Source organism: Miniopterus natalensis, chromosome 2 (assembly GCF_054644295.1).
Source record: "Miniopterus natalensis isolate mMinNat1 chromosome 2, mMinNat1.hap1, whole genome shotgun sequence".
In the NCBI taxonomy this organism is placed as follows: domain Eukaryota; kingdom Metazoa; phylum Chordata; class Mammalia; order Chiroptera; family Miniopteridae; genus Miniopterus; species Miniopterus natalensis.
Genome location: NC_142082.1, coordinates 83,224,327 through 83,238,625, shown reverse-complemented (window position 1 = coordinate 83,238,625; position 14,299 = coordinate 83,224,327). Strand labels below are relative to the sequence as shown.

Below are 14,299 nucleotides of genomic sequence, written 5' to 3'. Positions count from 1 at the left end.
GATCACCACAGTGAGTCTAGTTAATATCCATCACCTTACATACTTACAAATTTTTTCTTGTGATGAGAATTTTTAAAATTTACCCAAAAGCAACTTTCAAATACACAATACAGTATTATTAACTATATAACTATGGTGTAGATTGCATCTCATGACTTTAATTTATAGCTGGAATTTTGTATCTTTTGATTTCCTTCACTCATTTTGCCCATCCCCCACCCTCTTACCTCTTGCAACCACCAATCTGTTCCCTTGATCTATAACTTTGTTTTTTATGTTTGCTTGTTTGTTTAGATTCCACATGTAAGTGAGATCATAATGTATTTGTCTTTCTCTGTCTGACTTATTTCTCTTAGCATAATCCCCTCAAGGTCTATCTATATTATTGCAAATGGCAAGATTTTCTTCTTTTTAAAGGCCAAATATTATTCTATATCACATCTTTATCCATTCATCTGTAGCAACTCTTGAGAAAAACAAAAGAATATCCCATGGAGTGCACTTCCGTAAAAACAAATAATACTTTTTTGGCAAATTTACTCCTTCAGGCAGATAAGAAAAAATAGTTTGAATTTATTGGCTTTTCTTCATGGCATTTCTTTGGAAATTCTTTAGTACTTTCCTAGAAGAATGAAATCGTCCTCACAAATCTTTATCCACTCCTCCCTTTATCTCTCCCCACTGGTATAACACAAAAGCTTATCATAAATTCTTCTATCATCTGCACAATAATAAACATCCGTTTTCCACATGACTTTTGCAAAGGAACCTTCTTCCAAATCTCTTTTATTCTCACTATATCTGGCACTTGGATTCTCTATATATATTTTAAAAAAACATTTCTTTCTTTGAAATAAAGATAAGATGGGGTTCTGATACGGCTCATTTTTAGGACTGAAAAGAAATTTTATTTTTAAAAATGTTCACAACCTATTTTAAATTTACTTGCTGAGCTTCTGTAAAGACTAGAAGACACATAAAGGCAAACACTAGTTCAATTCATCCCAGTACTTTTTTTTTCTTTTAATCCTCACCTGAGGATATGTTTAATGATTTTTTTAGGGGGAGGAAGGGAGATGGAGAAAGAGAGACACATCAGTTGCTTCCCTCACGTGCCCTGACTGGGGATCAAACCCACAACCTTTTTGGCGTATGGGACTACGCTCCAACCAACTGAGTCACCCATCCAGGGCATCCTGATACTTTTATATACTATTCTGAAAACTAGTAGCAACTTTATTCTCTCATATATTGTTACCAATACTCATAAGTGAAAAAGAAATAATTTTCCCTGACTTAAGAAATACACACAACTTTAACACAAAGTTTTATATATAATTCCTAACAACAAACTATAAAATCACAACCTATGTTGCAGTATACTATAAGGCAGTAGTGTCCTTTTCTTACTAAAATAAAGGACACTAGGAAATCTAATTAAAGGAAATTGATTATTTCCTACTACAAAAATGACCAGGTTGACCAAGTGTCTTGGTCATCAGAAATCACTGTTGCACAGTATAGAGAATATTGGCTTTGTAGATCTAGCTTCTCTTTCCATCCAAACAATTACTAGCTGCATGGACATGTTTTGCCAGTTTTCTAACTTTTAAAGGTGGATTTATAATGAGCATGAGGACACTGAATAATTTTATCAGAATCCCAAGGAAACAGATAAGTCATGGTAATTTGAGGAGAGTTTATTCACAGGGGTGTGCTTTTAAAAGTATGATCAGTATGTAGGGAATTCACAAGTGATATTTCATTAACCCAAATTATGTAGGAGTGGAGCTGTTGCCCTCCATAGGCCCAAGGAGAGGAATCTGTGACCAGGGTAAGAAAGATAAAATAGACTAGAGGAGGCCTCCTTCAGAGGAGAAGTCTTCATTGAGGGAAACAGCCAGGCTGAGGCAAACTTGCATGAAGTGAGCCAGGAAATAATTACCCTGCCCTCACCCTTTTTTCTTTTTTTAATCTCTTACCAGGGCTTCCTATTTTCAACCTAATCAGAACTAGAGGGAAAGGGAACCCAGTGGGACTTTGCCTCCCAGAGTGCAAGGTAGAAAGGGGAGAAAAGAGGACCTGGGTGGTCAAGCAGAAGATATCTGACACAATATTCATGTCACATGAACACTATGGAATAAGGCACAGCTATAGAAAAGATGTGTGAGCTGATATGAATGGCCCATATCATGAATATATGTATCCATGTATGATACATATGTGAAAAAATTGGAGTGTGAAGTTTTGAATGATTCTATTTTTTAAAACAATAATTATGCATATATGTATGTGTATAAATGTATAAGCATGTGCATATATAAACAAGTGTGTGAAATATCTTAGCTTTTTAATTTAGTGTTTCTACAAAGTCCTTTGCAATACAATAGAATGATCCCATAAAGACTGTGTTGGTGCTAAAGGTGCTTTGTATGTTTATAGCAGGTGATCAGTAATGTAGACTGGCTGACATGGCTGAAATAAAGATAGTTTGTTCATAATTGGGGAAAAAAGTGGATTTATAATGTTCACTGTACTAGTGTTGCTGGATTAAGTGGATTGATGTATGCAAAGGACAGCAAAGGTCTTAGTAGAGTATTATTGCACTGCAGGGCAATAAAATCTGTAGGAGAAATAGTTTAAGGAATCGTTTAGGTGGCTTCAAACCCAAGTCATCCTACACAGGGCATCAATGAAGTAAACATTTTCCTAGCCCAGGACTCCTTCCAAGCCATGATATCAATTAGTGGAACGGGTGAGAAAAACCAATAAGCAGCTATGTTATTTATTACCTACATGCATGCATCAGAATCACCTGGAGGGCTTGTTAAAATATATATTGCTGGACTTCAATCCCAGAGTTTCTGATTCAGTAGGTCTGAAATGGGACATGAAATTCTCTTTCTTAGCTGATGCCATAGTGCCAGGGACCATACGTTGAGAACCTCTGTCCTACACTAATTTGACCAGAGTCAGTGGGAGAAGCAACATGTCAGCAACTTATAGACATACTCTCTGCACACACATTTAAGTTGCCTTTGTAAAGATGTCATATTCTTCTTCTCTTTCATAGGTTTATTTATTTATTTTGTCTCAGGCACAAACTCTTCTCTCCAGTGAAACTAACCAGAGCAAATGCCACTGCATTTGCAACTACTGTATATTTTCCTTGTCATTATGCCATTGAATGTATGAATAGTAAAATTATGACCCAGAATTTAGCTCTTGTTAGTTTATCAGTTTATGATAAAAGAAATGCAAGAAATTCCACAATTCTGACTTCTTTCCTTGTTTTTTCTCTCTATCCAAAGATCCAAGGTCTGACTCTCTCTGTATATTATCTAGCTTAGGTTTTCTCAACCTTAACACTGTGGGTTGTTGTTTTTTTAAATCCTCACCCAAGGATATGCTTATTGATATTTAGAGAGAGAAGAAGGAAAAGAGAGAGATAGAGAGAGAAACATAGATTCATTGCCTTCCCCACCTTCCCCAACTGGGGATTGAACCCGCAACATTTTTGGTGTACCTGATGCTCCAACCGAGTCACCTGGCCGGGGCGCAATCTGGGTAATATTTTTGGAGTGAGTAGGGAGCTGTCCTGTGTATTACATTTAGCAGCATTCCTGACCTTTTTCCATAGGTCCAGTAGCCCCCCCCCCCCCGCCCCATCAATAGTTATGACAACCAAAATGGCTCCACATATTGCCAAAAGTTTTTTTAGGGGGTGAGGAGTTAGGGGTAAAATAATCTCTAGCTGAGGACCACTGGTCTAAACTAAACCTATACTATTTCTCTAGAATTTATTAACATTTATTTAACAATGTATACTATAGGTTAGTCATTAAGCTAAATACCTGTAGGACAAAATAATTAAGACATGGTCCCTTTTAGATGATGTATATATTTCAGCTGAGATGTAAAACATTAATTTGTTGGAGACAGTCTGCTAAGGACTGTAATAGGTGTTTGGGCCAAGGGCTACATACAGGAGGAGCCTGAAGAAAGGGACCGGTTGTGCCAGAGTGTGATGGAAAGAGAGACAAGAGTAGCTCCAGGAAAGAGAAATTTGAGCTGGTCTTAGAAAGATGGTAGGAGTTTTTCAGAAGAAAAATTAAGGATTACATTCTAAACAGAGTGTAAAGCATGACTGGATATTAAACTGACCCGCTATTGGGAGCCAGAACTTGCCTATGAAGCTGGCTACTGTTCCGTTGTGACTGGTCAGCAAGGTGTTTAAAATTACTTAAATTAATGTAAGTGCAGACATGAGCTATCTCGTAACCAGTCAGCCAGGTTTAACAAATGATTGCTAAAAATAATAATGGATAACTTTTTCGAGAACCAGACTAAATTTCAATCCTGCTCCCTCATTAAGTAAATGAGTATAGACCTTGAGTGAGTCACCCCTGGGTGCTTCTCAGGACGCCTCCAGGCGTCTTTACCCAGTGATCTCTTATTGACTGGATAATATTGTACAGAATCAAATAAAGCAAATACAAATTGATTGTAAAATTAAATTTCAAGTCTTTCCAAAGATGCAGGGTTTCAAGAGTCAAAGACGACGTAGAAATACTGGCATTCCTAACAAACCCAGTAACAAAAGAAGACTTGAAAAGTCAGACTTGCCAGCAACTGCAGAAGTGAAAATGAATAAAGATGATGACCTGATAGGTACTTCAAAGATCAATAACTTTAATATCACAACATTAAAATATTCACCCTTGGAAAGACTGACAGTTCCCTCAATTTTACTGTTCTTATGGCTTGAAAATGTTAAATATTATGTGAATAATGTCATATTTTGCCACTACGGTAGGCAGAATTCTAAAGGTGATCCCCAATGACCTTTGCCTTTGTAAAATTCCATCATCTCCTCATGTAGATGGAATCCGTAAATACGATGAAATATCACTCCCATGATTATGTTATTTATATGGCAAAAGGGAGATTACTTGAGTGGGCCTAATAATCTCATGAGTTCTTTATAACAGAGTTTTCTTTGGCTAGTAGTAGAAGGGAAAGTAAGAGAAATTCAACGTGCAAGAAGGATTTGTTGCTCTCTTGTTATATGAAGATGGAGGGGGCCATGTGACAAGGTTTCTAGAAGCTTAGAGAGGTTTTGTCTGACAGCAAGAAAATGGGACCTCCGCCACAAAACCATGAGGAACTATACCTTGCCAACAACCTGACTGAGCCTGGAAGCAGATCCTTACCAGAGCCTCCAGAAAGAGCCTTGCCTGGTTAACACCTGGATTTTGCACTTGTAAGACCCTAAGCATAAAACCTAGCCAAACCCACTGGGTAGGACTTCTGACCTACAGAAGTGTAAGCTAACAAATGGCTATCATTTTAAGCTGCTGATATCACAGTAATACACAGTTTCAACTGTGTTGGAAAAATTGCACCATAAACAAAACTTGATTTATTCTTTATTTAATATGACTTCATACTTTCACATACTTGCTAAGTTCTGTGAAATATAAAATACAATAAGAATATTTTTATAAACTTTAATTTTTCAAAGTAAATTCCACCTAAAGATTTTTCCACTACTTACTGTAGAAGTTTGGTTCCTATTTTAAATGGACTGACTCCAAGTAGCCTTTGTAGTTTGTTAGATCAGCCAAGGAAAGAAGAGTGATAAGAAAAGAGACAGCCAGCCAGCTTCTCTTTGGGGAATGGGAAAGAGAATTAAATGCTTTGCTTCATTTTTCTCTCCTCTGATTACTTACACAACTGCCCCAAACATGGAATCTAAGGGGAGAAATGAAGTGGCTCTTTCTTTAAGGTGCTACATTCCAAATTTCTGACTTGCACTAAATCCTAATCTTGACTCAGATAAAGAAGTGTTTTCTTGCCATTACCTTTGTCTTAAGTATTCAAAGAATAAAATGAAATCTCTAACTCTTAAGCAGCTTTTATATAGACTTTAGTTAACTAGAAAACTGAAGAATCATTTTTAAATCAAAATTATGTAGGAGATTAAACAATTTGACCAACTCAGTTAGAAACTGACCTAGACCTTTAAGCTGTCTTATTTTCCTCCCTATAAATAGAATTGGTCACCAAGTGACCAAAGTTAGCATGCCTGTTTTACCCGTTACAGAACACATTATTGGAATAGCATCTGAATGTCTTCCTCAAAAAACAATTCTATTTCATTGCCAGGACTGACTTCTGGCAGATGATAAATTATTAGTTTGGTTGCCCCCAAATATATTTAGTAAGAAAAACAAGATCCTGTAATAGTATTCATTTTCTTATCACTAACGAGGAAAACAAGATCTAGGGATAAGCCACTCAATTTATTTTTACCTCTATGTTAAGCTAAGCAGGCTTACATAAAGTCTAGAGTGATGGTGTAGAAATGCTGAAGTCCCCCACAAAGCCACTGACAAAAAAGAACCTGGAGCGTAGAATTTAAAAACTGAAAATGTAAATATAAACAAAGATGATAAGTCCAGGGACCTTAAAAAGACGTGAAGACAGATATCTAGAAGGTGCTTATAAGTACCATATGCTTTAAGTACATATCCGCACATGCATCTCTCAACACTTTTTGATGCAGCTCTGTGGACAGTTGATGACCTGGTCCATCACATAAAAATCTTTCAGCTGAAAGGAACAAAACACCCAATTAAAAGTGGCTTAAACTATAAAGACATATTTATCTCATGTGAGAAGTCTGGAGGTAGGATAGCTCCAGGTTGACTAATTCAGTGGCCCAGTAATATTTCACTCCAGCTTTGCTTCTCTTCAAGTATGTTGACATTCTCCTTTTAGTTGCATAATAGTTCCATCAATTCTAAGCATCACTTCCCTGTGCGATGACTTCCAGCAAGAGAACCCTGATGGCGTTTAGTGATCTGGCCTCTTTAAGATACCCTTCCAAACAAAATTCACCTCATAATAAGTTACTTACATTTCTCTTATAAGTGGTATCTAACTAGAATTTATTTTTTTAACCCAATCTAATAAATTTTGATATTTTTGTGAGGGTTTAAGAGATTCACATTCATTTTGATAACTGTTCTCTTTGGGCTTATCTGGGTCATATTATTTAGTAATTTTTATTTTTTAATCTCATTAAATTTGAGTCTGAAATAAGACTGGTATAACAGGAAATACAAAGGGACCAGGTTATGCAGGGACTTGTAGGCCACTAAAAAAGATAGAATTTATTTTACAGGCAAAGGAAAGACATTGGATTGTTTGGAACATGGTACTCCTTAGTTTGTTATACATTTTAAGATCAATATGACCATTAGAAGGGAGAATATATTGTTTGGAGGAAAGAATGGAAGCAGTAAGACAAATTAGAATGATGTTAATTTTAGTACAGGCAATAGATGATGGTGAGCTAGCAATGGTCATAGAGGGAAGCTAATGACTCCAAACTAAGAACATATAGAGACATATAGATAAATGGGTGGCAGGCATCCAGGGAAAAAAATCAAAGATGAAAAGATTATATTTGTATTTGTATGATGTCATTACTCTCTGGATAATGGAGATGCCTGAGGAGGAGAAGAATATATTTGCAAGGCAGAGAGAACTGACAGTCAATGTTTTAGATATGTAAATTCAAGATATCTGTGAAAGCCTAGTGAATATGTCAAGCCTACTTTTGGATAAGTCAGCTACCTACTGTTCAGAGCAGAAGCTTAGAACAGGGATATAAATGGGGATATCATCAACCAAGTGAACTCAGAGATGTTGACATTAGAGCCCATGTAAAGAGAGAGTAGCCACCAACAGAGAGTTGTTGACAGACAATGTGGTAGGAGGGATGTCACAAGAGCCATTTTCTTAGTACCAAGAGAGACTGTGTTCCCAGAATTTGAGGTCCAGGAAAGGTGAGGACAGAAATCACCCTTGGATTTATTATCATAGAGGTCATGATCATATTAACAAGAACACTTTCATTGGCTTTTTAGGCAAAGGACAATTTATTGGTGACAGAGTGAATGGAATAGGAGTCAGTACAGGCATTATGTGGAAGTGTGACTATAAAGGAGAAATGGAATTTTTTCCCCATTTAAAATGCCCATTTCAGTCCATAAATACTCAATGAATATGTGGAATTAACCTTAATAAATAGTGTAAATTAAAAAATCTAACATATGTCTGGGTATATATTATGGATACATCGGATACATTGTTTGAACAGAGATATTAATATTGAACTCTGTGTGTTTCTGTAACTGAGGAACTTAGAATAGCAGTATGTTGGGAAGAATGGAGCAACTTGGAGCAATTTCCTCTCCAGTTGCTGGGCTCTATCCATGACCTCCATGTTTGCTGGGCCCCCATGATCTTTTCAACTGCTTCACCACCATTTCAATCCATCTTGTACTACAATCTGACTAAAGATCCTCACATGAGTATCATTCATCATAAATTGTTCTAGGATCCAGAAAAGAATGATGTCATTCAAATACTACTGATGCTTTATAATAGAAATGACCACACCATTTACCATGTCTAATTTTGGTAATATATTCTTTAAAAAATGTTAACATTATAAGACTGGGCTTTTTTTGGTCTGTTTTATCATACTTTCTTGTATATATAATATTTATACAGGGTGATATTATATAAGGTCATTTTACTACATGATTTATATGATGAAATTTCCCCCCTTGCCTATAATTTATACAACCTCAAATAATATGCTCTATTTTTCAAAAGGAGCAGATGTTACACCAATTATATTTTTGTATATAATTTTGGTTAGGAATATTTAAATATGGGTGAAAACATAAAGGAAATATAATTACATTGAAGATCAGCAACCATTTACTGGGAAGTATTTTATGAAACCATTTAGGAAACATCTATTTTATTATATGCAAATAAGTTCTAAGGAGTATTTACTTTGAGACTAAAGAGTGACATAATCAAGATCATTTAATTTGGGCATTTGCAATTTTAGTGATAAAGAAACTGCTCCTTTTATTTGAAGATAATGCATATTAGTTTGTAGACTTTATGTCTGCCTACAAGTACATTGCCATATCATGTCACTCTATCACTGACTCTGATAATATTAGAAGGTAATTGGCATGCATTTAAATATAATTATGGAGTTATATTTCCTTGTAAATAGCCCCACTGGCACTCTTAGAATGATTCCAGTTCTTAGAGGAAAAAGAATTGAGGCTGTGTTAAAATAAAAATAAAATAAAAATTGTAATCAAAATACATCGTAGTTTCTACCTTGTTTGAGAAAGGGTGTATGTTTATAGACAGTAAAATGTGTTGACTCTTTTTTTCTCTCAGTCACATCATTTTATTCATATAAAAATGAAGAGGTAAAATAATTATACAAAGTATATGGCCCACATTTCTTTTGATTCTACCAGCTTACCTATGGAAAGAAATCTTTTTAAATGAATTTGAGAGAGAGAGAGGAAGGGGAGAGAGAGAGAGAAAGAGAAAAAGAGAGAGAGAATTTGTTCTACTTATGCATTCATTGGTTGATTATTGTATTTTATTTATTTGATTGATTGATTTTTTTTTTAGAGACAAAAAGGAAGAGAGAGAGAAACATTGATTTGTTGTTCCACTTATTTGTGCATTCATTGGATGCTTCTTGTATGTGCCCTGATGGGAGATTGAACCCACAACCTTGGCATATTGGGACAATGCTCTAACCAACTGAGCTAACAGGGCTTAATAATTTATAAAGCTTATTCTAGGTTCTTCAGAACAAAACACTACTCATGTTTCAAACAATGCTATATAAACCAGACAATAAACTTATTTAGTGTATAAAATTATACTTAGCATATCCCTACTTGTCACAGTTATTGACTTAAGATGTTCTGTTCCTTTACTTTTTCTTTTATATTTTGCAAATCTTGGGAAGCAAGGGGGAAAGAAAAAGATAAAGAGAATACGAGTATCATACAAATGATTTTGTTTGTATTTTCCCCCCTCTCCATACCAAACAGAAAAGATTGTTTATATTTCAGGCAAACCAGACATTGTACTTCAAGATTTGATTGGCACAGTTTATTGTGGAAACTCCAATGCTTAGAATAGTCTTATTTTACATAATGGTCACCATTATCATTGAGGTTTGCTTAGGTCATATATATATATATATATATATATTTAAATATATCTTTATTGATTTCAGAGAGAGGAAAGGAGAGGGAGAGAGAGGGATAGAAACATCAATGATGAGAGGGTCATTGATCAAGCCCGCAACTGGGCATGTGCCCTGACCGGGAATCGAACCCAATCGCCTGGATCCTAGGTCGACGCTCAACCACTGAGCCACACCCGGCCAGGCTGCTTAGGTGATATTTTAAGGAGTGGGTCGTATTGTAGTATGTATGAGGATCTGTTCTCATCTGAATATAATTTGCATTACTTATAATATAATTTTCATACAATGTTAACCTTTGCTTTTGTGTTTATTTCCATTGATTACAGTTTTTGTGTTGATCAGACTACTAACTCTGGTTTGTTATTTTGAATTTTCATTTTTTACTAATTGAATTATCTTTTACTTATTTGCCACAAACTTTTATTTCTTGAATGAGAATGTGTGCCCTTGTTATGTCTTCATATTTCAAAAAAATTATGAGAGAAGCAGTTATTATAATGACAAAACTAATACAGGTAGTATTGTGGAGAAAATGTGAGAATGTTGTGAATTGTTAAATCAGGAAAAACTGCTAAAAGACCTTTGCTCAAGCTCATGATTGCTCAACTTGGTATTTGGGAAACTTCCACTAGGCTTTTAATGGCGAGTATCAAAACTAGTACATGAGTAAATTCAAACATAAACATTTAAATTGTCTTCAGTATTTCCTAAAGAAGAAATAAGAAATTCTGCACAATATGAAAAGGTTTGCTGAGCTCCTTTTGGGACCAAGAGGGACAGAAACAAATTATTTGCAAACTGTACCTGCAGACCCTAAGTCTGAGATGGGACTTAAGCCAGGGGTGGACCCTAAGAATGGGACATAACTCAGGACAGGTATGGGACTTAGGTAAATCATGATGAGTACGTATAGGCAAAGTGGTGCTACTTAAATCTGAGTGTATGTCCATAAAATTAAAGAGAAGGATTTTAAATATAATATGAAAGACAAATTTGTATTTCTATGTTGAATCCTTTACTTTTCCAGTAACTGGATTATTCATTCATTCCTATACACTAGTCACATTACCCTGCACCTGAGCTACTGCTGTCCTTAAAAGTCATTGTCCACCATCTCCATATAGTCATGAATGTCTATTTATTTTAAGGTTCAGGTCAACTGCATTTTACTATAGAAAGTCTTCCCTGCTGCCTTAAAGTAATTCTCCCCTGCTGATGATGCCCAAAATAGCTTAGTTGCACATTTCTACAGGCACATTACTTTCTATCATATAGTATTTGTTATTTATGTATGATAAATGCTATAGCATATAGATTAAAAGTTTGAACTTTGAATTCAAATCACAATTCTGCCCTTTAGCTGTGTAACTTTATGAAACTTAATTAACCTTTTTGCTCCTCAGTTTCCTCCTCAGTAAAATAATTGTATTGCCCCATAGAGTTCTGAATATGAAAACAGTTAGATATATCAAAGAGCATGTCACCGTCACCTTTGCATCTCTTCACCTCCACCGACACTGTCTTATGTATAATTAAGTTCTTAGACTAGTGAAACAACAGGGAAGATACTGACTCCTAGAAATTAGAAAGTCAGCTTTCAATATTTAAAATTTTTGATTTTTCTCTAATTTTTTGATGTGCCTTAAGAAACAAATGATACAAGACACAATTTTTACACATAAAATCTAGAGAATGAGCCCTAGTCAATTTTGCTCAGTGGTTAGAGCATTACCCTGTGGACTGAAGGACCCGGGGTTCAATTCTACACAAGGGCGCATACCTTGGTTGCAGGCTCTAGCCCCGGTAGGGGTGTGTGCAGGAAGCAACCTATTGATGTGTCTCTCTCACATTTCTGTTTCTCTCCCTTTCTCTCTCTCTCCCTTCTTCTCTCTCTGAAATCAATAAAAATATTCTGGGGTGAGAATTAAAAATAATAATAATAAGCCCAGCTGGTTGGCTCAGCGGTTGAACATTGACCTATGACCCAGGAGATCGCGGTTCGACTCCCGGTCAGAGCACATGCCCGGGTTGCGGGCTGGATCCTCGGTAGGGGGCGTGCAGAAGGCAGCCGATCAGTGACTCTGTCATCATTGACCTCTCCCTCTCTCTCTCCCTCTTCCTCTCTCTGAAATCAATAAAGACATATTAAAAAAAAAAAAAAAACAGCAAAAAACCCCAACAAAATAAGCCTGCATGTTTGAAATTGCTTTAAAAATCATATTTTTTATCATACTGAAATTGTGCTATCCATGGAAAAGCAAGAGAGTAGTTGCGCATATATTTGTTTTTAATCCTCACCCAAGGATATGTTTTTATTGATTTGAGAGAGAGAGAGAGAAACATGGATGTGAGAGAAAAGCGTTAATTGGCTGCTTCTCGTCCGCACTCCAACTGGGGATCAAATCTGCCCCCTATATGTGCCCTTACCAGGAATCAAACCCACAACCTTTTGGCTTATGGGACAACGTTCCAGTCAAATGAGCCACCCGGCCAGAGCATGTCTATTTTTTCTCTTCCCTGCAATTCAAACATCTGCACAAATTCAGCAACAAAGATCAGAACCTACTTATGCTATAGTCTAAATGTTAGTTCTGTTTGGTGTAGTGTGTCACTTATTTTACTTTTGTAAAATGATGCACTTTGTTTTTTGCTTAGGGCCTGAAGGAGCTCTTTTTGAACACTCAGTGGAGACACCCCTTGTAAAGGCCGACCCACTTCAGGACCTGAGGTAAAAATTTTGTTTAAATATAAGCATACACTCTTATAGAAGATACCTGGATAGGTGCTAGAATAATATTTTAAGTTGTTATCTGACTGTTTTTTATTCCAATAGTTGTCTTTATTCTCATGACTTTCTGCTTATAGCAGTCATTACTAATATTCAAAGTACATAAAAAGTCCTGATTCTCCACTCATGCTGTCTCTGTGCTTCAGGCCTCTACTCTCCCTGCTGCTTGTTTGAATACCAGCCTTGTACTTTCCTATAGCATAGTATTGCCTTCAATTTATTCCTTTCTAACCTGTCCATCAGAGGGACTTTGCCAAATACCACTATGCATTTCAGTTTTATCAGGCCACCTTGGCCTTAGGAAAGTTGAAAGATGTCCCCCACTGAGCCCTCCATGAGCTCAGGTCTTCCTACTGCCTCTCCAGCCTTGAGACCTCACAGCACCTCCTGCCTGACCTGCCCTCCAGGACTTGAGTGGCTGCCACCCTTCCCACTCCATCCTTTTATACAGGTTGTCCCATCTGACTGGAGTTCCTCTTCTTCTCTTGAGGACCTCATGAATATCTACTTATCTCTCAAGTTTTAGTCACATGCTATGAGCTCATGATTCATGTGTTTCCCAAATCCGTTTTTCCCTGAAAAGCATTAGCATAAGTTTCCTGAAATTGTTCACAACTTTTAACACAAAACATTGATGTATTCATGTTATACTATCCTTCTCTACTACAGCTGAAAAGAGGGCAAAACCTTTGTACCTTTAGTGAAAGAGAATGGTGCCTTCTTGGGTTGAAATTTTCAAAAGAACTTTCTTGAAAATTTCAATTTACATTTTATAAAATATGTGCACTGTTAGTAGAGAAAGAGCAATATAAAACCAAATACATAATAAATCCATATTTTTCAAAAATGTTGGAAAACTTTTGGTGTATATATAGTTTAATTGTGGTAAAATACACATAACATAAAATTTACCACCTTAACCACTTTTAAGTGTACCGTTTAGAAGTATTAAGTACATTTACATTATTGTGCAACCATCATCACCATCCATCTCTAGAACTTTTCATTTTGTAAAACTGAAACTCTGTCCCCATTAAATAACTTCTTCTTTTTTTCATTTCTTGGTTTTAGAGAAAGAGAGGAAGGGGGGAGTGATTTGTTGTTCAACTTATTTATGCATTCATTGGGTGATTCTTGTATGTGCCTGGACTGGGGATTGAACCCACAACCTTGGCACCTTGGTGTATCTGGATGATGCTCTAACCAACTGAGCTTCCTGGCCAGAGCCCATTAAACAGCTTCTCATCTTCCTTCCCCAGACCCTGGCAACCACCATTCTACTTTCTGTCTCTATGAATTTGACTATTCTGAGTACCTCGTGTAAGTGGACTCATACAGTATGTGTCTTTTTGGGACTGGCTCATGTCAGTTAGCATAATGTCCTCAATCTTTGC

General features: G+C 36.2%; 1 protein-coding gene across 1 annotated transcript in view; it reads left to right on the top strand.

The window, feature by feature from the left end:
• The window catches only part of SGCG (sarcoglycan gamma), a 116,360-nt gene that overhangs the window by 37,207 nt on the left and 64,854 nt on the right, over positions 1–14,299 (top strand). Inside the window, exon 6 of the mRNA XM_016199527.1 lies at positions 12,773–12,845. Coding sequence (XP_016055013.1) covers positions 12,773–12,845 — 73 coding nt within the window. The remainder of the gene's footprint in view (positions 1–12,772; positions 12,846–14,299) is intronic.